This window comes from Melozone crissalis, unplaced genomic scaffold (genome assembly GCF_028551555.1).
Source record: "Melozone crissalis strain CALT ecotype California unplaced genomic scaffold, PUWL_Pcris_2 ptg000045l_1, whole genome shotgun sequence".
Classification (NCBI taxonomy): Eukaryota; Metazoa; Chordata; class Aves; order Passeriformes; family Passerellidae; genus Melozone; species Melozone crissalis.
In genome coordinates, this window is record NW_026535823.1 from 16,507,233 (window position 1) to 16,531,922 (window position 24,690).

The 24,690-nt window shown below is 39.1% G+C and overlaps 2 protein-coding genes across 2 annotated transcripts; both read right to left on the reverse strand.

The window, feature by feature from the left end:
* Positions 1–1,438: 1,438 nt before the first annotated feature.
* DR1 (down-regulator of transcription 1) lies at positions 1,439–12,826 on the reverse strand. Its single transcript, XM_054285793.1, has 3 exons — positions 12,533–12,826; positions 6,804–6,967; positions 1,439–3,586 (listed from the first exon to the last, which is right to left on the reverse strand). The coding sequence occupies exons 1-3, from the start codon at positions 12,750–12,752 to the stop codon at positions 3,440–3,442; spliced, it is 531 nt and encodes a 176-aa protein (XP_054141768.1). The 5' UTR covers positions 12,753–12,826; the 3' UTR covers positions 1,439–3,439.
* A 2,790-nt stretch (positions 12,827–15,616) lies between these two features.
* On the reverse strand, positions 15,617–22,743 carry LOC128943024 (retinol dehydrogenase 8-like). Its single transcript, XM_054285790.1, has 6 exons — positions 22,647–22,743; positions 21,382–21,543; positions 19,915–20,094; positions 18,737–18,830; positions 16,785–16,968; positions 15,617–15,890 (listed from the first exon to the last, which is right to left on the reverse strand). The coding sequence occupies exons 1-6, from the start codon at positions 22,741–22,743 to the stop codon at positions 15,657–15,659; spliced, it is 951 nt and encodes a 316-aa protein (XP_054141765.1). The 3' UTR covers positions 15,617–15,656.
* Positions 22,744–24,690: the final 1,947 nt, after the last annotated feature.

The window sequence follows — 24,690 nt, forward strand, 5'->3', positions numbered from 1 at the left end:
GTCCCAGATGGCACATGTATTGAGTGTCCTTTTAACAAGTCTGAGGGCTCCAAGAGCCAGTACTGACTGTAAGTAAAATCCATCTGAACACTGGCCAGCATCCCACTGATGTGCTCTCACTGTAAAGCTGCAGAGTACAACTTTTCCAGATTAGACAGCTAAACAGTATAATACCAAAAGTAAATTTCACCATAGCATGCTTTATCTTTCATATAAACCTCCCCTCCTCCTCCTTCCACATTGTTTGGTGCATGGCTTACACAAAATCACAATCCAACCCTAGGAAACGAAAATGAGGTACACATTTCAGAGTAAGGGTTTGGCTGTTTCACAGTGATCATTAAGTCACTTTACTTGGCATTGTTTCAAATGCTAAGTCACCTTTACTCGGCTTTGTTTCAACTGAAAACAATCTTGCCATACAAAATGATCAACCAAGCATTACAATTCACAGTCCTCCTTTGTGGAGATTTACAAAATCTGAAGAACATAATTTATATTTGTGATTTTCAGGGACATTTTCCATTGTGGCAGAAATTCCAGTGTTTCAAAATGCAGCTCACTTAGCCACATGCAACTACTGAAATCCCATCAAATACCATTTAAGGCATTTGATGTTTAGAATTCCTCAGATACTCCTTTAAAAGTACCTCAGTGTAGTAAATACAACTATATTCATTATCCACAATGTCATGCAGATGTGCACTTTATTAAAGTAAAAGAATAGAAAGAATTCATGAGTAAGTCACTTGAGCACTTTGAATGTAATTATGGAAAACCCACAGATAATCTTATCAACTCAATATTTAAGAAACAGACACATCCTTATATATGTTTCTTGTGAGACAAAGCAACAATACAGTTCACTAACCAAACTTTATGCTCTATGTACCTGGTGTACCAAAATCATCAGGGGTACCATAAATTCAGAAATCTGTCTTCGCTGAGCAGCTCCTCCATGGAAGCACAACAGCAAAGTAATACAAAATTTGTTTGTTGAAACACCAGTGAAGATTCTCCTGAAAGTGCCAGAGTTTATTTTCATACTTGGGGAAGAATGGCTGAATAAGTAATCTCTAATCATGACTACATGAAATTCTTACTACCTCAGCCTCTGCCTGTAGCCTTTCACTTTATGAAAGCATTTCAGCAGCTGGTACACAATCTACAGCAGCTTCTGTGCAGCTCTCAGGTGCAGAATGTCAAGTTATAAAAACACATAAATACTAAATGCAATTCCCAAGAGGAAAGAGAGCAGGTCAAGCCCAGATATGTTGTTTGCAAGCAATAACAACCCCAGTGCACAGCAATCCAATCCAACATCACTCTGGCTGCAAAGATGTCAGGTCACAAAAAGTGTCCAGTAAGCCAAAATAAAAACAGGGCTTCAGTAGTCTTTTTCTTCTTTATAAAGGAAATGAAGAAGACAGACTGTTCATTAAATATAAAAGCAATTTTATAAAAACACATCAGAATTTTATTGCTTGAAGAATACAGCATATGAAAAAGCACAAGAATGTCCAAAAAGAAAGGTCACAAAAATTCAAACATTACACCATACATACCAGATGCAGTAAAATGTTAACCTGATTTCTGCATCAGAAAAGAAAGGTGTGAAAATATACCTAGTATTATTTAGAAGGAAAAGACTCATTTAAAATAGAAAGTGTGAAGGTGTTACAGTACAAATTAGAAAAGCCAACACTGCACATTAACATTGTATCACTAGACTAGATTTTCTACCTTTGGTACTTAAACCTTTACAGAAAACCACTTCCTCAGTCAAACCTTGCCTAACATTTTATCTGGTATCCAGGAAAGTTGTTTTTTTTTTTCTTTTTTAAACTTAAACATTTAAACAAATACTCTTCTGAATTTTCACTGCATTACTAGTTTTAAAGACATGTTCACATTTATTCAATATGCAACTTAAAACATCTCAAATTTAAATCAAAAGTCACTATGTGACTGAGATCTGAATACATGCCAATTGTATCTTGTTCAGATCTTTTTGTAAAAATGGGTCCACCCTTTGCTGTTTGCATCCTGATGTAAACAGACTGCTGCAGCCCTCCTCAAGAATTCCAACTAGAGCAACTCATGAGGACATCATTTGGTAAAACCATCCCCATCGTCTGAGAGCTATGAGGTCAACTACAGCAGCATGCAAGTGGCTTTTCTAGTCTGCTCAGATTAGTGTACCAGAAGATATGCCAGTATTACTTCAAGTAACACATTAAAACTCAGCAATGGACACTACTGTGCTTTATTTCAACACAAAGGACAGCTGCTCATCCATTAAATCAACAGAACTATCAAAAGGACAAGTATATCATTTCTGTTTCATGTATTGCTACTGATCACTCTTGGGGAACAATTTATCAGAAACCTGGACTTACCTACAAACCAATTTGAGTGAAGAAAATGTTGTCTCTCAACAAGGTATCTTAGTAATCCAGTGGCAATCTAGTCTGGAGAATGTTAGCATTATGCTGACAATGACTAATCAAGGTTAAATAAATTCTCTCTTTTTTGACAAACATGCTGTTAGGGTCAGCTTTTGCCCTCTTGGTCTTAAATACGTAATCACTCCCTGTCACATCAGCAGAAAACAATTTTGTTTCTTTAAGTTCCAGCTTTATATTTCAACAATATGAATAAATCTGGACTACAAAATACCATCAACAACAGTTAACATTAAACTGGAGTGAAGTAAAAGAAGAGTTAGTTCTTCAAACCAGGCAGTCTTTGAAGTGAAATACTCAGTTAGGACTGTCAAAAGGATGTCATAATAAAACCATGGGTTTATTTTTTTTCCACCCCTATACAAAAAAAAAGACTGAATTTGTACAACTCCTATTAAACATACCTTTTCCTAGTTTGGTGAAAATGTATAATTTTCAAATTTTAACAAGTGTGGTATTCGAGCATATATAATATTTATTGCCATATACATCCTCATTTTAAAAAGAACTAAGAATTCAGACCCTTCTATGTTGAACTCTACTTTTTTTTTCATGTTAACAGATTATGCCTACTGTACCACTCCCCCAAAAAACAATTAAAAATTCTAAGATTTCATAGTTTAGTTAAAAGGGAAGAAATGCAAATGTGGATTTAGAGCTTTTTGTATAAATCTCACTATATTTTATAAACATGTTGTTTATTGTAACACTGTTTATTGATCAAATAAATGACGCACTGCTATCTAAAATTTCCATATACACCATTAAAAATCCAAAGTTGATATGATACTGAACCTTAAATCTTCAAGAGTTCAAAAAAGACAGTTTATACATGTACAGCACACAACAGCAGACACCCCTAGAATACCAACTGCCAGTCCACGATGCATACAAACTTACAGGTAAGCATTCATTTCACTGTTTTCATTGTGCAGGAAAAGTATTTCTTAGTAAGACAACTCAGCTGGTGATTTTCAGATATCATCTTCATCATCTTCATCCTGAGAAGATCCTGCCTGATTGGATGCACTGGCTGAGGCAGCAGCGAGCTGTGCCTGTTGAGCTGCTTGTTGCATCTGTAGCCATTCCTGCTGTGCCAGTTCTGCTTGCTGTTGTCTAGCCTAGAGACACGAATTTAATTGTTAAGGCCATACATAGCTCATGAAGAATCTCTAGAACAGATTCTCTTTCAACACATTTTTATCTGTACCTGCAGATTCCTTCTAAAATATATTTCTTTATTAACTGCATATGCAAAACCACATTGAGAAGTACCTTAATTTGTACCAAGAAGTTTAGCTATACTCTCTCTCCCTCTGAAGACACCACTATTTTGAGGCCTTACACTTACAAAAACAACAGACAGAAACCAGTGTACTTAAGGTCCACTGTAACAACTGTGCTGAACCACTAACTAATGAAAAATTTAACTGAGGCTAAGCAAAGGAAACTTTAGACATCAGTTCCAAGAGATCTTAACATTTAATCACAGTTCAGAGATGAGAACAGCATTGCTTTGTTGATTACAAATACCAAAACTTCCAATTATGAAATCATCCAACTGAACCACAGAGACACACATTATCACAGAAACAAAGCAAGCCATTATCTTACTTTGCTAAGCAATCTTTGCAAAACAGAGCAAGGCATGGTCTTCTCAAATTCAGGTATGACAGCTGAGGATGGCTTTGCTACAGAAAAGTACAGACTTCTACTGAAAAGTACAAAAGATTCTACCAAAACATTTCAAATAGTTCAGCTGATGAATCTTGATTTTTCTTTCCAGGGTTTTCACTTGTTTGTTGGTAACTCCTGTTGATTTCAGCAATATACTAATTAATTGTGTTACAGTTACAACTTCAATTTCTATTATGGGTGACCATTAAGAAAATGTTCTCAAAATGAAAAATTTCCAGTTTATTTTACTCTTCTACTTTTACAAGTTATCACTAAGACTATTATAATCTCCTTTCTAATCCTACTGCACTCACTGAATTTTCCCATTTTTTTTCCAAAGTATCAATTTTTTTTTCAGTTTTGCAAACTACAAGATGCCAAAAGATAACGTCTGGAAAACAATCCAACCCTGTTTATCAAGTTAGCAATGTGAAAAAAAGGTGAGTGTTCCCTTTTTATTACAAAGTGCCACATTTTTCTCTGTTCTGGCAGTAAAAAAATACAGAAGTAGAAATCTCTTCTCATGAAAACTTTTCAGTATTTCAAACTTCAAGTGGTAGCACAGTTACAAGGGTGGAACACAATTTAAGATGTCGTAAGGTTTCAAAGGAAAGGCAGCAGCATCTGTCCACGTAGGAAGGCACACATTTTATCAGCCAGGAGGGGGCTCCCTACTGAGCCGGTGCAGTGAAGGTAACTGCACACTCAGAGAGCTGACACACGGGCATGCTCCAGCACACAGAGCTCAGCACCTCACACGGGATGCATCACTCTGTCAGTGCCCACCCTCACAGCGACATCTGTAATGACAACACTTCACCATTGCAGAAATGGGAAGAGAGAAAAAACCCACATACCGAGAATTCCATTGAGCTGGAATGACCAAGAAGCTCTATAGCATCTGGTAAACTTAACTCATTTACTGAACAACTCCAGTGAGGAAGCCCCAAAAAAAACCCAAACCTGTGAAGACCCTTGTCTTGCACAAAAACTTAGACATGAATATTGGGATTAGACATTCCCTGACTTCAAATATTTACAACCATCCAAGCTAGAGGGATCAAATATTCATAACAATAACAGGCAGGTATTTTCAAAATAGAGCAAGAAGTCAGCATTAGTGTCATGCTCTAGAATATTAAAAAGATTAACACAAATAAATAAGCATGTATGCATGTAACTATTTTTAAGACTAATTACAGTACCTCCAACAGCACATTACAGCTACTATTTTTGAAAAATGAGACTGTCATCCTTGAATCTAAGCAAACATTTTCCATATTACCAAATACTATTTTTAAAAAGCATTCATACAATCTCGTCAAACTGGCATGCACTGTCTTAAATTAGAAATTAAGGCACAGTAACAGAATTTTAAAAGAATATTCTTCAAGTTGTTATTCCTTAGATGAAGTGTGGCTTGCATTAGGTGGTTTCAGAAATTTTTTTTAATTTATTTTTTTCAGTGATACCCTTAATACACCTTGGTTTTGCTGCTTTTTTATTTTGTGTATCACACTGAGTTACTTGCACAAAATAGTATGTACAAAACAGGTATCAAATAGGTACACAACGCCTATTTGTAAATCTTCTCCAAAATCCAGAAGCAGTCATAATGGTCCTTCTAATTCAGTACAGTCAAACAAGAGTTAGTTACATGTGACTTGATCATAACTAGTTCATTGCAATAGCTACATGCTATGCTGAAATTTTAAATGCCTTAAAATTCATCATGCAATAAAGATTAAAGTAGTTGGCATGTCATGAGATGAAAAACAACAGTCTCAGCAAGATAAAAGTATTGCAGAGGGGAGAGAAGGTCACAGTAATCAGACATTAACTGAATAAGCATTTTCATCAGAGGAAATCGGAGTAAGCAAAGTGAGAAAATAAGACTCTGGCCTTGGTTAAGAGAAAAGAGCAATACCAGATAATTTTCCAAGCTCTTCGTTTAGACAATGGTCTTGTCAAACTAAGAGTAGTCGAGAGAAAGATGGTGGAGAGAAAGAAATAAATAAGATTTTAGTCAAACTGGGAGATGATAGACTATCTGGGAAAGCTGGAAGGGGATAAGGCTGGGATGAAGCAGAGTGAGTGGGTGCGTGTGTGTGTATGTGAGTACACTATTTGCAGGCAAATGCTTTTTCCATGCCTCAACGGCCTCTTTAAAAATTTATGCATGAATTCACTCAATTATAGTCTTGCCAAGAATAAAGTTTGTTTCCAAGTAAAAGAAATAACATTTGTGCACTGATGGTCAGAAACAGAAAAGCCATTTTCACTTTTGAATGCTTCAAAATGGGTAATTTCCTAGAAACCAACTGTTATTCTTTCACTTCATCAACTAATTCTTAATGTATTCTCCATGATAGACTGGAAATACTCAAGGAGCAGCAAAACCCCATGCTTTTTAAAGCTAGAATATTAAATATGTTCCCATACAAAGTCCTGTATGTCAAATCACAGAAATATCAATTAGCAGCCTCTTATTTGTTAACTTCAGATTCGCCAATTCAAGCAGGCCACGGTCAATAGCACCTTAGATGCCACATCAGTTCCCAAGGAAGGGGATATTTCTTGAGGTGTGCACACATTTGTGTGGCCCTAGACCTGCAGCATGAATTATTCCAACCCCATCAGGACAAGTATTGCTTCACTTACTTGTGCAAATAATTCCTGTTGCTGCCTTAGTAGCTCTTCTTCCGGAATGCCAAGGTTCTCCAAGCGTGAACTGGCCTTTCTTCTCTTTAGTGCTACTGTTTTGCATTCTTGTAAGACTTCTTTGACTTCACTGATATAGGAGCCAAACCCCAAACTTTCTAGCGCTAGAAAAAAACAAAAAAAGGAGAAAAGACATTGTTTACCTTTTACAAAGTTTCAGATAATAGATATTGATTTGTTTAGTTAAAACAACAAAAAACGCAAAACATTAGGTAACTTTCCTATCATCTGGTGACAAACATTTGGTGGGATAATTCTAGCCTCAGGAAGATACTAAATTTTCAGTTATCTAGGTAGGATGGTATGTTTAAGACTCAAAAAATAGAAACACTGAGTTTTGATGAAATAGCAGCTCTGATAGAGTACTAATTACTTATCTCTATTCTTAAAAAGATCTGACAGCTATTTTCCCTCTCTTTTCTGCTATGTCCTGTAGGAATACATGTTTTTAGGCTAAAAAACTTAAGGTTTGTCAAGTACAACCAAAGAAGATTGTACTTGCAGAGCATTCAGGGCTTTCAGATCCATTGTGCTAGAGACAGGCATTTTTCTCCAAAAGACCTCTTTTCCCCATCTTTTCTATACCAGAATCGACAACATTTATACAGTTAAGAAGTCCTTCCTAACTGAATTTCTATCTGAATTTTCTCTCAGAGATTCTACCTTTCCAGGTTTGCAAGTCTTCAGTAGAAGGTAAATTAGCAATCTATAGCAGAGCAGAAGTGATGCATGTAAAGTGATCACAGATCCTTCAAAAAGGCAGAAATAAATAATATTATGTTGGGTTGCCGAATTTTAACTTTTGTCTTTTAGTATCTAAATTCCTCTATATAAAATGCATAGTTCACACATATAAAGCTATATAAAGTTATGTATAAGCTCTTTATTGTTTTATTTCTCAACAGAACCCCTTCTATTTATCTCCACATTAAAATGTATTCAGAAGCTAAAATCTTGCACTTTTATCTGCCCAAAGAAATCGGTAAAGCAGCTATATCCTGCAACAACAGTTTTTTTAAAGAATGCAAAGGTAATGGAAAGGATTATAAAAACCCAGGTAGCCCATGTGACAAAAGGCAGTTTCCTCATGCACCATTTACTACGACATGCCTCCACACACACCCAAAGTGAACCTACTACAGAATATACTGGAAACATTACATAAACACCAATTCTACTAGAAACAAGTATCAGTTTAATAAAAAACATGGTTAATTTCCAGCATTTACACAATTCAGAGTTTACAATACAAGAGTTGCTTTAACCTTTATCTTAATTTCAAACTTTTGTGACAAGCTAAGAAATAGCACTAAACTGCACAACAGCAACCAACAACTGGTTACAAACAAGATCTTTCTTACAGTAACTCAGACAATATTCTAACACCAGTTTTGTAAGCAACATTTTCCTAGCCATAACTACAGCAGCACATCATGGTACCATAATCTAAACAATAACCCAAGGGCATTCTATAAGTTTTCAGCTTCCAGCTTGGACTAAGGCAGACAACTCACACACTGTGTTCTTCAACAGGGCGGTGGGTGCTGCCCTCTAGTCACACAGCACTGCCTTCCCTTTATCAGGGAACACCTGGCAAAGAAATTCACATCATACTTATTTCTTAAAAAAAAAGTAGTTAAAAGGCAAACTGATTTAACTGATTTAGAGATAATCAAATTACTTCAGAGACAGTATGCCAGTTCAGCCTCAGCCCACACACAGACACTGGAAACACTTCTTCCAATTAGCCCACAGTTTCTAGGAGAATTACCAAAAAACTTCAGAAGCTTGTTTCATCCAGCCTCAGCAGAGAGGAGGCAAATCCATGTCTCACAGTCCAGAACTGGTTATCTTAATATTCTACACATATTTAAGAACTCATTCAATTTTAAAATGTAAACAGTATATACAGTAAACTTCTTTAAGTCATACTTTTTAAACCAAACTGAAGAAATCTACAAGTCTAACATCACTAAGACAAACCATCACAGCAAAACCAGAGGTATTTGTCCAAAGACCAGGCTTGGCAATCTGCTGCATCAGAGTATGAGTAACTGCTGAGTCTGAAGTTAACAGCAAGATGTGTTTTTACAGAAACTTTACATGGTCTTTAAAAGAAAATAAATTAATGCAAAGAACTTACAATTGTGAATTGAATATAGCACAGACACAAAAATAAAATTCAACCCCCCCATGTGATACAACCAAGACAGATTTTTACAACTATTCAATATAACAAAGCTATAAAGAACCATAAATGATTATGATGTATGCATCATAAATCTACTGCATCAAAATTCTACTGCCTGTGAAACAACTTACAAAGTTTACCATCTTCCTGAAGCACACCAAGGCTTACAGAACACATAAGAATCATATGAATGGAAGGAATATGAATCCCTTTATACCAGCATGGTGCTAAAACATGGGACAAGTGCTTACTACTCTATCAGAGCTGCTATTTCATAAAAACTCAAAGCCTTTTTATTTTTTGAGTCTTAAACATACCATCCTACCCAGATTGCTGAAAGTTCAGTATCTTCCTGAGACTAGAATTATCCCACCAAATGTAAACAGCTGAATTCCAAAACATAGCGTTTGAGGGGGATAACACAACTCATATTTACAAACACCAGATCACAATTATCCTTCCCTCAGTTTCCTCCTACTCTTAATGACTGCATGAAGGTGCAGGTCTCTGAGTAATCAGTGACACATAGTTAGTATTACTTTTATTTTATAAAATCAAGTCATTAATATCTGAGTCTTTTAATTTTTTTGCTCCTTTCAAAGAAAAAAAGAACTTCCAAAATAAAATCCCAAACATGAACAGTCGTGTGAGACTCTTAAAATCAAGTGCTAATACACACACTGTCAGTATCCTAACAGTCCATGAAAAGAAGAGACAAGATTTGACATCAATCCACAGCCTACCTTACTGCATAACAGTTCCATGTAGACCAAGTAATCAAAGTAACCAACTTCATAAAAAAGGTGATTTTACAAGTCATCATTTTCAGAATTTAACGAAAATTGCATTTCTCCTAAAAAGCCTGCTTTGTCACAAGTCATAACACTCAAATGATTCCATTTTCTGTTCCAGGATGGAAGAACATTCATTTGCTTTCCAGAGCTGCAGATTCACAGCTGGGTTCCTGATGGTGGAACTCAACAACAAACGTGGAGATCTCCACTTACAACTATTACATAGTCTTGATGCTTTGGGGTATTCTCCAAGAAAGCTGTCTTGCATTTTGTTACCAGCAGTGAGCGTTGGCACAGTCTGAGAGCATCTATCAAATCAGGTCTCTAATGGGATGCAAGAAGCCTCTGCTTTCCCTTCCCTAGGCTGTTGACAGCACTGTGCCAGTGCCACCACACAGTAACAAGCAAACACCTCATCTGTCTGAGGTATAACCCAAGGGTGGAGAGAGCTCCTGCTCAGCACAGGGCCACACAAGCACTTTAACAGGGCAGCAAAGGAAGGGGTGTCTCAAGCACCACCATGCCAAACACCTCAGCACAGTGACCAAGGGCAGCTTCACCTCACCTCCACACAGTCCAGAGGCAGTGTCACCAACTGCACAGTGCCTCTTCCCCCTCTTCTGGCCCAGCAAAACACCTTCCTGCTTCTTGCTCCCAATCTAGGAACTTCTTGTTTACAGTTTACAGCCCCAGTCAGCCAGCAAACTCACCTGAGAGGAAGCCCTGCTCTGCCCTAAATTCTCAAAAGCCACGGGGTCACTTGTATCTGCAATGCCAGATCCAGCTCTCAGAGAGTACCAAAGCCTCGTCTAAGCAGCACCTTGTGCTTAGGCTGGACCAGGTGTGGCCATTAACCTCATTGACTTCTAAGCATTCAGAAGGAAAAAGATACAAGGGAGACCACAACCAACAGATTTCAATTGCCTCATTTGTTCCGTCATTGTCGCGAGGCTGCTGCATAAAGAGGCATTCAAAATAGCAAGTATCTAGAATGTATGAAGATGGATGAAAATGCTGAAACACTCTACCTATACACACAATCACTGTTTCCAAACTGGCAGCCAAAGCCCTCAAACCTCACAGAGGGATCATTTGCCAGCTGACCAGCATCTGAAAGGAGCTAATAGCAATTACAGCTTCCTTAAACATAAGCACAGCAGAAAATCCATTTCATCTCTAGAACATTACACAAATTGATACATTGCAATATTTTACTACAAAGTATAGATTTCATTTGAAAATAACTTTTTCTAACCCTAAGATGTGATAACACAAGGACATAGAACCCAGCAAAATACTTGGCATGGGACCATCTCTGCTGATGTTATGCACATCCACTTTAGTTTCAATTTGTTCTCCAAAAAACCCAGACTAAGCCTAGGACAGAAATAGGTGAATTTTTTTCTACAGACCACCACTACTGGGTACAAAATACTTTCGTACATAAATCCTTTACTGCCCTCAATCTTCAAGATCATATATATGCCTGTGTTAAGAACTAAATTCAAACGTTTTTTGTGGTGACTTGAAAAAACTACCAATGCATTAAAAAGCATCACACCTAAAGAATGCTTCCATGTGCAAGCACAGGTTTTACTTTACATCCTAGGCTTCTGTGATGGAGCTACTTTACTAAACTTGCAAGCGTAGGTGCATTTCATCTAACATTAAAGCTCGTACATGCTACATATTTTCTTTTGCAGTTCATGATCCAGTTAAGTACTTGAACCTCTTCTGGTGAGCAAGTTAATAAATTTCAAGCGAACCATTTTTTTTTTTTTTTGCTTAAACAGCAAATATTACTTTAAAAAATCATACAACCACAACATTTTTTAAATTAACTTGATACCATCACAGCCCTGAAAACAGCTGTACCAAAATGCTGCTGTTAATATCTCTACTAGGTAGCCGAGTAAAGTACTCTTTCACTACTGCTGCTATAAATGTGCTTGCAGCAAACACCGGTATCAACAGCTCCGGCTTAAGAAGCAAAGCACATGAGTTCTGACAAAAAACTATGCCTAACGCAGACTTGAGGATGAGGCAAGAAAACTCCTTATTTGCGACAGCATTTAAAGAAAAACAAACGAGACAGAGGGAGAACTCGCCTTTTATTCAAGCAAGCAGAAGTGTAAGTCAGCAGCACAGAAAGATACAAGGGCATAGGTCACGTTTAAATGCCTTCTGCAACAGATACGAAGATCCAACATTAAACAATGAGACTGTAAGGACAGCCCTAAAGAAATATCCTCTTTAGAGATTTCAGACAACACTGCCATGGAATAAAGCCTGGGCCCCACATAATCAATCTCCGACTATAAAGACATTTACTACATTCAGATTCTTAAAACACGAGGTCTCCATTCGAAAAAGCAGACCTCGTTTCCCAGGTACGAGGAAGAGATATGGTGACTTCACTCACAGCACCGCAGGTTCTCTGAAGCACAAAACCGGAGCTGGTCCTGAGCAGCAGGCTGGGAAGCCGCTCTAACCACACAAAGACAGCCTCTCCTACAGAGCGCCTGGCCAGCCGGACAGCACACGCTTCTCCTCCACACCCTCACCAGCCCTGCCTTTGTGTCCTACGTAGCTACAGGCAAGCGGAGAGCAAAGGAGCAAAAAGCGGTGCGGGACAGGAGCGGCTCACAGGTGCCCGACCCGGCACGGCGGCCGCGGCTGCTCACCTTGTATGACGTGTTCCGGGGAGATAGTTTTCTTCTCCGATTTGTTGCAGATCTCGTTGGCCTCGGAGGAGATGAGGTGGATGAACTCAGTGCAGCAGTTGACCACCAGCTCCCGGGCGTCGTTCGCCACGCGGACGTTGGGCAGCGTCTCTTTGATCATCTTGTTGATGGCAGCCCTGGGGATGGTGAGGTCGTCGTCGTTGCCGGACGACGAGGCCATCCTGGCTGCGCTCGGCTCACGGGCTGCGCTCAGCGCCCGCGCGGGGCTCCAGGGCGCGGGGACCCGGCGGGGGCGGGCGGGGCCGCGGAGGGCGACGTCGCCTGAGGGGCGGGGGACGGCGGGGGCCGGGCCGGGGGTCGCTGCCGGGCCGGGGGGTCGCGGAGCCGGGAAGCGCTGCTCGGGCTCAGGGCTCCCTCGGCCGCGGCGCCTGCCACTGCCGCCTCCGCCACATCCTTCGGCCGCCGGCGCCGCTGCCTTAAGATCGGTCTGAGGGGAGGCGAGCGGCGGAACCCCCGCGCGCGGCGCGGCTCGGCTGGGCTCGGCTGGCCCCGGGCGTGCGGCGGCCGCGAGGCGGAAACGCTCCGACTCCGGCTCAACCTGCGAGGGACGGCGCTTCCGCCGGAAGCCGGAACAGCTTCCGCCGCCGGGAGCGCCGGAAAGGCCTCGGTGCCACGTGCGGGCGGCAGTGAAGGGTCCTTCAGCCGCCCCCTGGGCCGGGAGCTGCGCCCGGGCCCCACCCAGCCCCCTGCCCGTCCCCTCGGCTCCGGCAGTGGCAGGGGATCCGACAGCCCCGCCGGGCTTGTCCCCGAAGCGGGACAGGCTCGGTGCTTCATCCGCAGTTAATTCACGATTTGCAGGCAGGGCTGGTTTTCCTCGGCAGCCATCTATTACACTCTATTTTATGCTTTCACTCCATAACCAGTAGTGTGGTGGTTGTATGAGACAGAATTAGCCAGACCACGATAGTGTTTGTGGAGGGCTCATTAAACCCACAGTCCTGGTCTTGCCTTGCAAAGGGAAAAAAGTGCCCGGGAATGCAGCCCAGCCCGAGCTGCAGGCCAGACACAGCCACAGCTGAGCGGCACCGAGGGGCTCCCGGCAGGCCCAGCCCTTCTGTGGATGCCTCTGTCCCGTACCCTGTGCTGGCCCTCAGCAGGTGCCGAGGAGATCTCGGCCTGCAGAGCGGGGGTTCGCCAGGCTCCCTTCAGCCCCACCAGCACTCTGCTGTCCTTTAATTCCCGCTTTCTCCTTTCAGCCTCGCTGCTGTTCCACCTCTGTTGGGCTCCGGGCACCCGGTGTTTTCCTGGAGGTGTGAGTTAGGAACTGCCTGGGGCCTCCTGTTGTGCACAGCGGCTGCGGCGGACGCTCTTGTCCCCTCAGTCCCCGGCCTGCCGCCCTAGGGAGGTCCCTGCATGCCTCGGCACCCCGGGCCCCACCTAAAGGGTCACAGCTCCACAGGGAGCCGGGCATTCGAGCCCTGCGTTAGCCGCAGTGCTTGGTTCCCGCAGGAGCTTTAAGCTCCTCTGGGAGAGGCAGGGTCGGGCAGGGCGGGGCTGCTGCAAGTCCCAGCACGGAATTCGATGCTGGCTCTGTGAGAGAGTACTGAGGGAAAGAGAAGGACAGCTCCGGCATGGGAGGGAGCTGCGCTGGGCTCTGTGGGTGAGCCAGGGACAGCTGCTGCCGTGTGCCGAGGAGCCAAAGCCCGCAGGCCCGAGGGACACTCGGCCTGTGCCTCCGCGGGCAGAGGCGGGCCGGGGTCAGGGCACGGGAATGCCCCGGGCAGCAGCGGGGAATGCCCTGCAGCCACGGCCCCTGCTCGGCCTCGGCCGCTGGGAGGACTGGGCTGAGAACAAACAAGGGAAAAGACCTGATCTCCATGAGAGAATTTTGGTTTAACACATACTTACTAGGATAGCTTGGAACAGGAGGGTTCTGTGTCAGACACCGAAAGGACTGAAGGCATTGTGTGGATTGAGATTACTTATTACTGACAATACTTTGTTTTCAAAATGTAGTACCCAGACAGTAAGAAGATATTTTATTTTAGGATAAAAAACCATTTTATCGCTCACTAAGTGCAATATGCTAGTAACCATTGCATATAAAGGAAGCATTCAGAATATTATAATATATATTAATAATAAATATTCTACTAGTTACACTTTAAGATTGATAAGACTTTCTCTTACATTGCTGATAAATAGATCTGACTTTGGAAATGAGAATGCCAGTGTGATTGAGTGATTACTGTACCAATTCTATTGTTTTGCAGAGAAAGGAAGAAAGCTCACAACTTTATAAAAGTAGTAAAGCTCAGTATGTTTATTATGGCGCCGGACACATGCAGAGAAAACTCTCCTCAAAAAAGGCATGCGTACCTCTGAGAACTTCAGATCTCCTTTTATCCACCTCTGAAATACATATGCATACAGTTTCACAATAGGTTCGTACATATTCATTTTTATGTGTTTCGTGTGACTTTTACCACTAGTTCCTTTTTATCAGAAAGAATTCCGAGGTCAGGCTGACTTGCCTTACAGCAGTCCCTGTCTCTCTCTATCATCTTCTGTCTCCTCCCCTTTATCTCTGTCCTTCACTGAAGTAACTTCACTGAGCTTAGGCCTTGCAGTCTGGCTAAATAACTACAATTTCTAACCGCAGACTCAACTCAAAAATGTACATTTCACCTAAATTAAAATGGATTTCTATCCTGGAAAATTTTCACTTTGCTTCACTATCCTAATAAGTAAAAACATTTTTATGATATTAAGAATCTAAATAATTTGCATACTGTACAGCTCTCAGTGTGTATTATATACAAGTAAGTGAACGAGGTCAGGTTAATATTGAATGCACAAATACCAGTCAGTGTTCCTGTTCCTAAGAAAACCTCTCTGGAAAAAGCAAACACTAAACACAATAAAACTACAGTTAGAGGATTTTAATTGCAAGGTTCTGCAAACAGTAACATTCAAGAGATACACATTGAAATTAATATCTTAGCTAAGCTCAAACAAATATCTTGCATACCTTTTCATAATTACAGAGCAAAGGCATTTGAATAACACTGTGTCATCAGTAGCTACAACAAGTAATTCTAATCTGCACTATATAATCTCATTCTTATTGTGAAGGTTTTCCCAGGTCAAAGCTCTTTCTGCTTCTCCACCTTAGCAATTTGATGAAGTTGAGACTTGCACTGAAGATTTTGTCATGCTGAAAAACCATTTTGTAGAATATGTCAATGGGTAGATCTCCATTTGGATCTGCATACTTCAAAGTTGTCATTGGAGTATACAAGGTGTTGGTCTGATGGCGAAAAGGTGGATTTTCTGCAAGAATTATCTTTACTGTGTGCTGTAGAGAAGGAGAAATAGAATTTTAAAAGAACCTTTACCAAGATAGTAAAGTAAAACCCCAATTTTCAGTGGAAAAGTAGAAGAATAAAGCGCTATAATTATGTAAAACCCTGTGTATAGTTTTATTAGAACATCATTAGAAATTTTTCTTGAAATATTCAAAGGTCATAAGAAGTATTTCTTATTTATTCTTTTATTTCTGTTTCTCTATACCATGGTGATAGCAGCTGACAACTTAGTATCCTGAGTAGCCTTCCAGACAATTGTGGGTGGATATGCCCACAGTAGGTAGATCCTCTCTTTTGCAGGTCACTGTTAAAGGATCAGGACAGTGCCTTTTGCAGCAAGATCTGGGAATCTTCAGTTGACACTGAAGCTATTCCTTAGCAGCAAACTCCTGAAATCATCATCCCCTACCAGAGCTTGCCTAAACTTGTCTTCCTGCAGGAAGATCCAAGCACCAGAAACATCCATGTTTCTTTTATTGTGCCTTGTTGCCCTGGGGTGGCTGTGTGAACTTCCCTCAGTGAAGGGATCCTGAGTGAGGTGGGAAGGATAGAGCTTAACCAGGGTTGGGAACCCTGGGTGGATGTATGGGAACAATGCAGAATATTCAGACTTCACCAGAGGATGTAAAGGGCATGTAGTATCTCAATGGTATTGAAATTACAATTCATAGTTATCTTCAATACTTCAAAATGAACATTCTTTTAGTATTTTGTAGACTTTTGTTTAATGACTGAAAATTCTTTTGAATTAAAAAAAACTTTTTAATTGCATACATTACATTTAATTAAATTGAATGCTTCTACCAGAAAACCACTGCACTCATAAAATACAAAGAAAAAAAAAAAACCAACAAAGAAAAGAAGATGATTTTTTGATGAGTTACCTCTGCAACATCTTCAGCACTTTGTCCCAGGCTCTGGAAAATTTGTTTGTAATTTTTAAGGTAAATATTAGTAAACATCTCAGCTGTTTCTTCATCTGCAGCTGAAAGATCCATTTTCATTCCATCTTCAAAAACTTTTCTTTCAAATTCTGTAACCACTGGGCCTGGTTCAATCAAACTTAACCTGTTCAAAAAAAAAAAAGGTTACCTGGCTGTGACTATTCTCCAGGAAAATACACCCCTCAATCCTTCTCCAAAAGGAGCATGACAAATTGCACTAGCAAGCAGTATAAAACAACAGCACTTTCTGTAAAGGCAATCCTTACTGCATCACTGCTGTCCTGCTCCTCCTACCCACCCACACACAGGAGTAGAAACCTGCACAGCTTAATAATCAGAGAAGTGCTGTAACTTAATTCATGACATAAGTGAGTGCAGTTGTTACCTGCTGTCTCACAGCTGTGGAATCTAAGGGTGATTTATTCACAAGGACTTACCAGATATTAAGAAAAAGAATTAATGGATGGTAACAAAATTCATTACTTCCTGGACCAAATCCTGCATAGGTTTCTTTGTTTCTCATGATAAACCTAGAAGTAGCTGAAAGAGATGGGGGAATTGCCCAATCATGGATTTTCTTTGTCAAGGTGTTAGTGTTACATAATTTAAGATCCCACCACGATATAATAATAAAATACAATACAGAGATTTTTACTGTGGGTGCACAGATTCTGGCTGCTGCCAAATCTGAAAGTTTTTATTTTGCCCAGTAGTGTATTATAGCAAATCACTGAAATACAGTTCCAGGTCAGATTTTTCCTGGTTCTTTTCTCAGGCAGTAATAACACCCAGCCACTTTGTTTATCAAAACACTCCTTGGGATTGGGTCTCTTACTGGACTTGAGTTCTTCAGGTGATGTTCTAAAGGCTGTTGACCTTCACAGCAGAATTCCAGCTACTGCTGGAATTAAAGCCTTTTCTCTTCCATCACTCTTCCCATTAGACCTTGAATTAATCTTTTTATACTTCCTTTTATAAGTATAAAGTATAAAAACCTCCTTTTTGCTGTGTCTTATACTCTTGAAATTTCATTATGAATTGTGGTATATCATTATTATGTATTATTACATCATTATTATGCATGATTACATTATTAGGTATTATTACATTTATTTTAAATCCCTCCCAACTTTGCAAAGCAATATGCAGAATCAGTTCTGTCTCTGAAATTCCACAACAGCAGCTGTCTTTTGTTCAACAAGGCCTAAATGCTCAGACACACAGAGATGCAATGGATATTTACCAGTTATTGGAGTTTGCACAAAGAATAGTGGCAGAATTAAATAAGTGTGAATATACATGTGACAAATCAAACCTGAAGTCCCACAGATGATGAACAGGACTGGTCTCCTAAATTCTATCTAAAATGTTAGGAATAGTACATCACACTTCTCCCTTCCCTCCCACCTTCCTTCATTACAGGTGTCTCACCCTGTAACATTCTGATGGGTTTGCACTTGCTCACTCTCTCTGATGAGCCCTTGAACTTTTTTATCTGTGAACTGCCTGAGAAGGCCATTGTCCTTTCTAAGGGGAAAAATCACAGTGATCTTATTTCTGTGATATTGTATGTAAGAATCTGTTTTCAGAAGTGTTGTGTGAACTGTATTTTATCCAAAGCTAAATAACCTTTAACTGTTCAAGAGAACATGTTTATTCTAACATCTAGATCTTTTTATTTGCTTATATAATGTGAAGAGTGTGGTCATTTCTATGCCTTTTGTGATGTGCAGTTATCAAGGGCTTCTCAATCTGTTTAGCACCAAGCTTTAAAGATATTTTTCCTACCTCTGAATATATTTTAAACTATCTAAAATACAATTGACACAAGTGGATCAATACCATTTACACCAGTGGATCAATGCCATTTACACCAGTGGATCAATACTTACTGCAGTTTGAACTTGAGTGCTTGTATAGCTAAACTTTCACAGAATCCTTCCACAGCAAACTTAGATGCAGCATAAACATCATTAAATAAGATACCTGATGGTACAAACAGAACATCCTGAGAATGTGATTTCATCCAACATACTAATAGTTTGATTTTAAGAACTCATCCCAAAATTTCTACAGTCATGCTGGAAAAACATTAGAAAAATCCTTGTGCACACTGAATCTAAATACTAATTTTTGCAATGTTCTCAAAATTGCTTAGTCTAGCAAAAATGCTTGACTAATGCTTTTCCTCCCCCTAGCTGATGCTGTGGTCTCCTTGGATGATATTATTTTGTAGTCTAAGATATGAAAGTGTCTGTAAATATAATACCATCTGCATTATTTATCAGCAAGAATTTAATAGGCTCTAGATGAAAACAGAGGCTGAGTGTAATGCAGGAGATACAATTATGCAAGAAATCCAGCTTGCATCTGAGTGATTTAGAGAAAGCACTACATCAGTCCATTGAGGTGGAGGGTAAGTGTTGTATTAAAATACCAATTCTTGGAGACTGATGGAGGACCGTTGGCTCAGCAGAATAATCCATGTAAGATCAATGCCACAGCTGTAATAAAAAAAAAACTAAAAAAACCCAGCTAGACAGGATGAAACACAAGAGTAGGACTATCATTATCTGTTACTAAAATTTGACTCTCAAGTGTTGTGGGATGAAAAACTTTACAAAAAGGTGGTACAGTTGTCCAGGATTGGATTTTATTCTATCACATCTGTGCAGAGCACAGTAAGTATGTTTGTCTGTTCTCCTAATTTTTTCCAAGAGAAAAGAGAAAAGAGAAAAGTAATTTTCTCTTTAGGGCTAAGCCCTATTTTCCAGATAATAAAAATACAACCTAAATTTTTTTTAAATTGTAGAGTTTAAGTTAAAACTGTAAAAGAAAAAGACCCTGCATGTTTTGTTGCTAAAATGCTGTGAAAGTACCTGGGTACTCTAACAGTATCTGGATGCATAAAACTCACCAGCTGCTTTTTATAGTTGGACCTTCAGCATTACAAAGCACAAGAGTCAGATATGCCAGCTCCTACTTTTTTTTTTTTTTCCCTAAAAGGAGGAAAGCTTTGGATTTTGAACACTGAACTCTTAGTTCAAGTAAAGAGGAAAACCAACTTTACCTTGTATTCCCATAACACTGCTTATGATTACTATATGCCCACTCTTTCTCCTCTTCATGTCAGGCAGGATCTCCTTCAGGAGCCGAACCAGGCCAAAGAAGTTGGTGTCCATCACAGTTTTCATTTCCTCAATGCTCTGACATTCAATAGGCCCAATGAGCCCCATTCCAGCATTGCTCACTGCACAAAATTGGAGACAACAGCAAGCAAAAACATCCATAAATATAAACTTGTAATCATTATTGGAAAGCATTTGAAAGGAATGTGAGGATTAAGGATTAAATGAGCCTAAATAATCCTTAAAGAAAGGATTAAAAGATGTTAGTTACTAGAGTGTTCCAAGCACATTTGAGATTTCCATATGTCTTTCTCTTTAATTGTGCTTTTAATCAAATTTAAATTATCTGTTATTTTTCATCTTAACTAATTTATTTCTCAATAGTCCTTCTTTAAAAAAATATTAAGGGATTACAGAAAAATGAGTCAAGAATTACTTGTGTTTTTTTTATAATTCAGTATTGAGAATTGGTAGCTACAGTCAATACTCACAGGAATTAATAGAAATCTTCAAAAAGTGACAGACCAAGCCATATTTTGGTCTGGTTTTCCTTTTAATAACATTCATGTATCTTCAAGAGGAAGTAACCCCCCAACAAAATAAACAAACACACAATTCCATTGATTTTTATTTGCCTTCTGGATATTTATAAGTGGGGAATGATGATAGGACTGGCATTCTGCTCTGGAAGTAGTACATCAAATTAGAGTATAATAAATTTTGCAGAAATAGTTGTTAAGCACTGCTTTAATAATTAATCAGAAAAAAGGCAGATTCATAATTTCCTAGTAGATAAGATTTAATAGCTGATGGTGTAAGATAAAATACTAAGATACTAAGTATTTATTTCCACTAAGATACTAGTATTTATTTTTAGCAAAACAATATGGAAACACTTGTTGCTGAATGATTTGTAAAGTACAATTTCAATTCTTAATGCAAAATGGAAATATCCCTATTTTTTTTTGCATTTGTTTGTTTACTTGCTAATTCCCAATGCTGTTGCTTTCTTAGTACAGACAAGGGTTACCTTCATTGTAACTATGCTTCATCAATAGGGTGCTATGCTTCATCAATAGGGTGGAAAGTCTTGCTCATGAAGGTGCCAGTTTAGGCAAAATTTCTCACATTTACTAAAAAATGTATGGTTTTATCCAAGACACTTCCCTGTGATCAAGTTTCTCCTTTGTAAACAGGGAAAACCAGCTTCCCTACTTCATGGGAGCAGGGTAAGATTTAATCCACTTATGTCTGCTTGAAGTCTTGAGAATCTTGAATCAAATATACTATGTAATTATTATTACTTTGATAATTTAAAAAAATACACTAGTAAGACTTCTCCAGGGTATTTGAGACAGTGTTTTGCAGAACTCTGGTATCTGTTGATAGCACACACATCCTGTACTTGCCCAGGACATCGATCCTTCTGTCAGGGATGCTGTTCACACAGGTTTTAATAGACTGTTCATCACAGACATCCAGTTGTTTAATCTCGAGGGTTTTGCCCAGCCTGTGACCTGCAGCTGCCTCCAGTGGCTCCCTCTTGGCCAGGTTCCGCATTGTGGCAAACACTGCAACACACCAGAAATCAAATCCTTATTGTGCCACTCCTACTGAGAGGGGTTAAAGAACAGTGCTTTTACATCCAGGTCTTAACATCAGTGATAGCAACAGATAAAAACTAAAAGTTCAAAGATTCTATTTTCAACATATATTGTCACTAATTTCCCAGTCTGGTTCTGAAATCCTCGAGAAATTAAAAAGAAGAAGCTATTAATAATGAAAAACATATAGATATGATATATAAAGGATCTGGCACCAAAATATTAAAAAATGGGTATCAAATTATGCCACTAAATTGTTTTTAGGTACTCAAAACCTAATTCTGTCTTCCAGATTTCCTTCTTTTTTTAGTCACAATATTTAGCAGGACAACCATCATTTTATTAAAAAACGAAAGACATAATTCCTTAGGTTGCAAAAAAATTTGATTTTGTAAGCTACTTCTAAAAATTGAAATTAGTTTTTATTGTAGCCTAATGGCTCAGAAAGCTCTAGATCTGCATCCAGTCAGTTAGCAGTAAAATACTGTTAGTATGAGAGACTGAATTTTCACAGACTGCTGTGTTCCCCTTGCCATCCATTTTCAATCACAGCAAATACCCTGCTTTGCAGCAACAAGACAAATCCCAGCCCTTTTGTTCACCTGCCTACACAGGCTTGGAATAATGAAATGAGCTTTAAGGAAAAAAATGCAAATTTAGAAACTGTTTACCTAAATTAATTGCTTTGGTCTTCAAATGGGCATGGGCCTGTATATGTACAGATTTTAGTAGCCAGAAGCAAAGCTACCCACAGCTGTGAATGTATACCCAGAGCAGCATAATATTAAAGATGTTTTCAGATATTTGGTTTTTACTACTGTCCTTTTTCATTGCATGTGTGTGTACACTATTCAGTTCCAACAGTTGTTCCATTCCAATAAAGGTACAGAAATATCAAATGCTTACAGAAATCAGTATATTTTCTCTGTATTTTCTTGACAGTAGAAGAGGAGACAAACCAGAAACAAGTCACCAAACTGAATACAACCATCTGTTAAATCACAGAGAAAAAACCAGCATCATCTCAAGTAGTATGTTTTTGTAAAGATAAAGAACAGACACATTATTACCTTGAAATCTTTTCTGTTCATCTTTTGCCATTTTTACAGCTATTGCCAGCCCAATTCCTGAGGAGCAACCTGTAATGAGGACATTTCTTCTTGCCATTCTCTTCACTGAGTGGTTCAATTCTTCACAGGAGCAACAATATAAATGTAACTACAGCATAATGTGACTGGTCTTTAATACTATCTGCACCTTCCCTGAGTCAACAAATCTGAAAATGCACACCTGGACCTTGCATGATTAAGGGATAATCTTCAAATAAACAAAATAGAAGCAGATGCTCCTACATGTGCTTATAATCTGCATTATCAAAACTGATGAATACAGAATTTGATCAATCTATAAACTGAGGCACTTGTAAACTCCATGGATTGTTTTTAATAGAATACAGCTTGCACAGTACTGACTGGAAAAGCCTTTTCCACATTTGTAAGTCTGTAGTCCTAAGTCCTCCACTTACAGCTATGGACAGTAAACTGCACCCAGAGTGGGGTCCCTCTGCTAAAGCTCTTCAGAATTCCTACACCTACAGCACCCTCCTGGTTCTTTTACAACACATTGAGGAATAGATTTCTTCCCTGATGCCTTACTATTGTAAGAGTCTTAATAGGCATTACAGAAAAAGATCCCAAATTGCAAAATGGGATGTAGATTCTGAAAGAGACAAACTGTTGGACAGACTCCTGACATTTCCTTTTGGCACAGTTCCCAACCAAGAACAGAGAAAGTTAAAAGCATGCTGCAGTGGAGAACTGACAGGAAATGTTGAACAGACAGCTTCACTTCATTCCTGCTAAGACTGAAATCTCCACACTTCTGATTCTGTAATTGACATGTCAGAAATTTTTAAAAATAAGAACTAACCTGATGTCTAGGTTTTGGAGAGAATATTTTACATATAAACTGTGGATTAAAGAGAGGCATTTGAGCTGGCACTTCAGTGCAATTCATACAAGTAACTGTAGGTATACTACATTCAGGAAGAAAATCAGTCCCTTGTTTCTGTCCTGAGTGACAGGAAAGAGAAAGACCTTAATAAGCAATTAGCCTTATGAACAGCATTCAGCTAATTGCAATGCCATTATACACAGTAAAATGTTTTTCAAGACTTAACAACCCCATGTAAATGCAACACACTTCACAAGAATGAACTTAGTGTTTCAGGACTCAGGATTTGCATAGATGTAAATTGGTTAGTAACTCAAGAAAAGTAGGATGCTACAGAAATATTTAACTGAAATTATATTTAAAATAGTCCATCCTTTGCAAAAGAAATAAACTGGCTTGAACAGTATAAGTGGAATTTTTCTCAGGCAAGCAACAAAACAGCAAAATATCTAAAGATAAAACATAATTATGATTCTCCTTATTTATTAGGTTTGACCCAGAGTTTAACCAGATAAGTTGGTATACAGACAAAACTTCAGTGCAAATGTTATTTAGCTGATTCAGAGATTAGGCAAATTGCTTTTGCTGTTCATGCACATTTATATTTAGTGCATGTAGGAGGAGCCAATGAGGCTTTATGCAATGCTAGTTAGTGGAATTCCATTAGTGTTGTGATGCAGCTGCAATTAAGATTGGTTATATTTTCCACTTGAAATCCTGGTTTGAAGGGCTTATGTATTCCACTGCTTGAAAAAAATCGGTCTGAAATGTGATGCATACATTTCTAGGCTGAAGGCAAAGTGATGTGCATAAAGAGAGTTAAAAATAAAGGTAGCTTAATTTGCAATTATTGCACCAGTCAACCAAATTCTAAGATCTTCCCTTTACAGTTAGGTAGAGAAAGAAATAGCTCTACTTAAAACACACAGTATATTTATTTCTGTAAGTAACAGTGGTTTTTGTCACATCATGATTTTCACAATAGCAGAATAAATAATCTGAATCTGCAGCAATACTTTAGATGAGTGTATCGTGGCTTGTCAATGGTAGCAGAATGTGTGGCTGGTTTTGTAGAACCACTTAATGTGGAACATTGGCATTTGTGGAACGTGTTTACATGAAGGGAAAGAGCCAGTACTGCCCAAGGAGTTTAGCAAACTG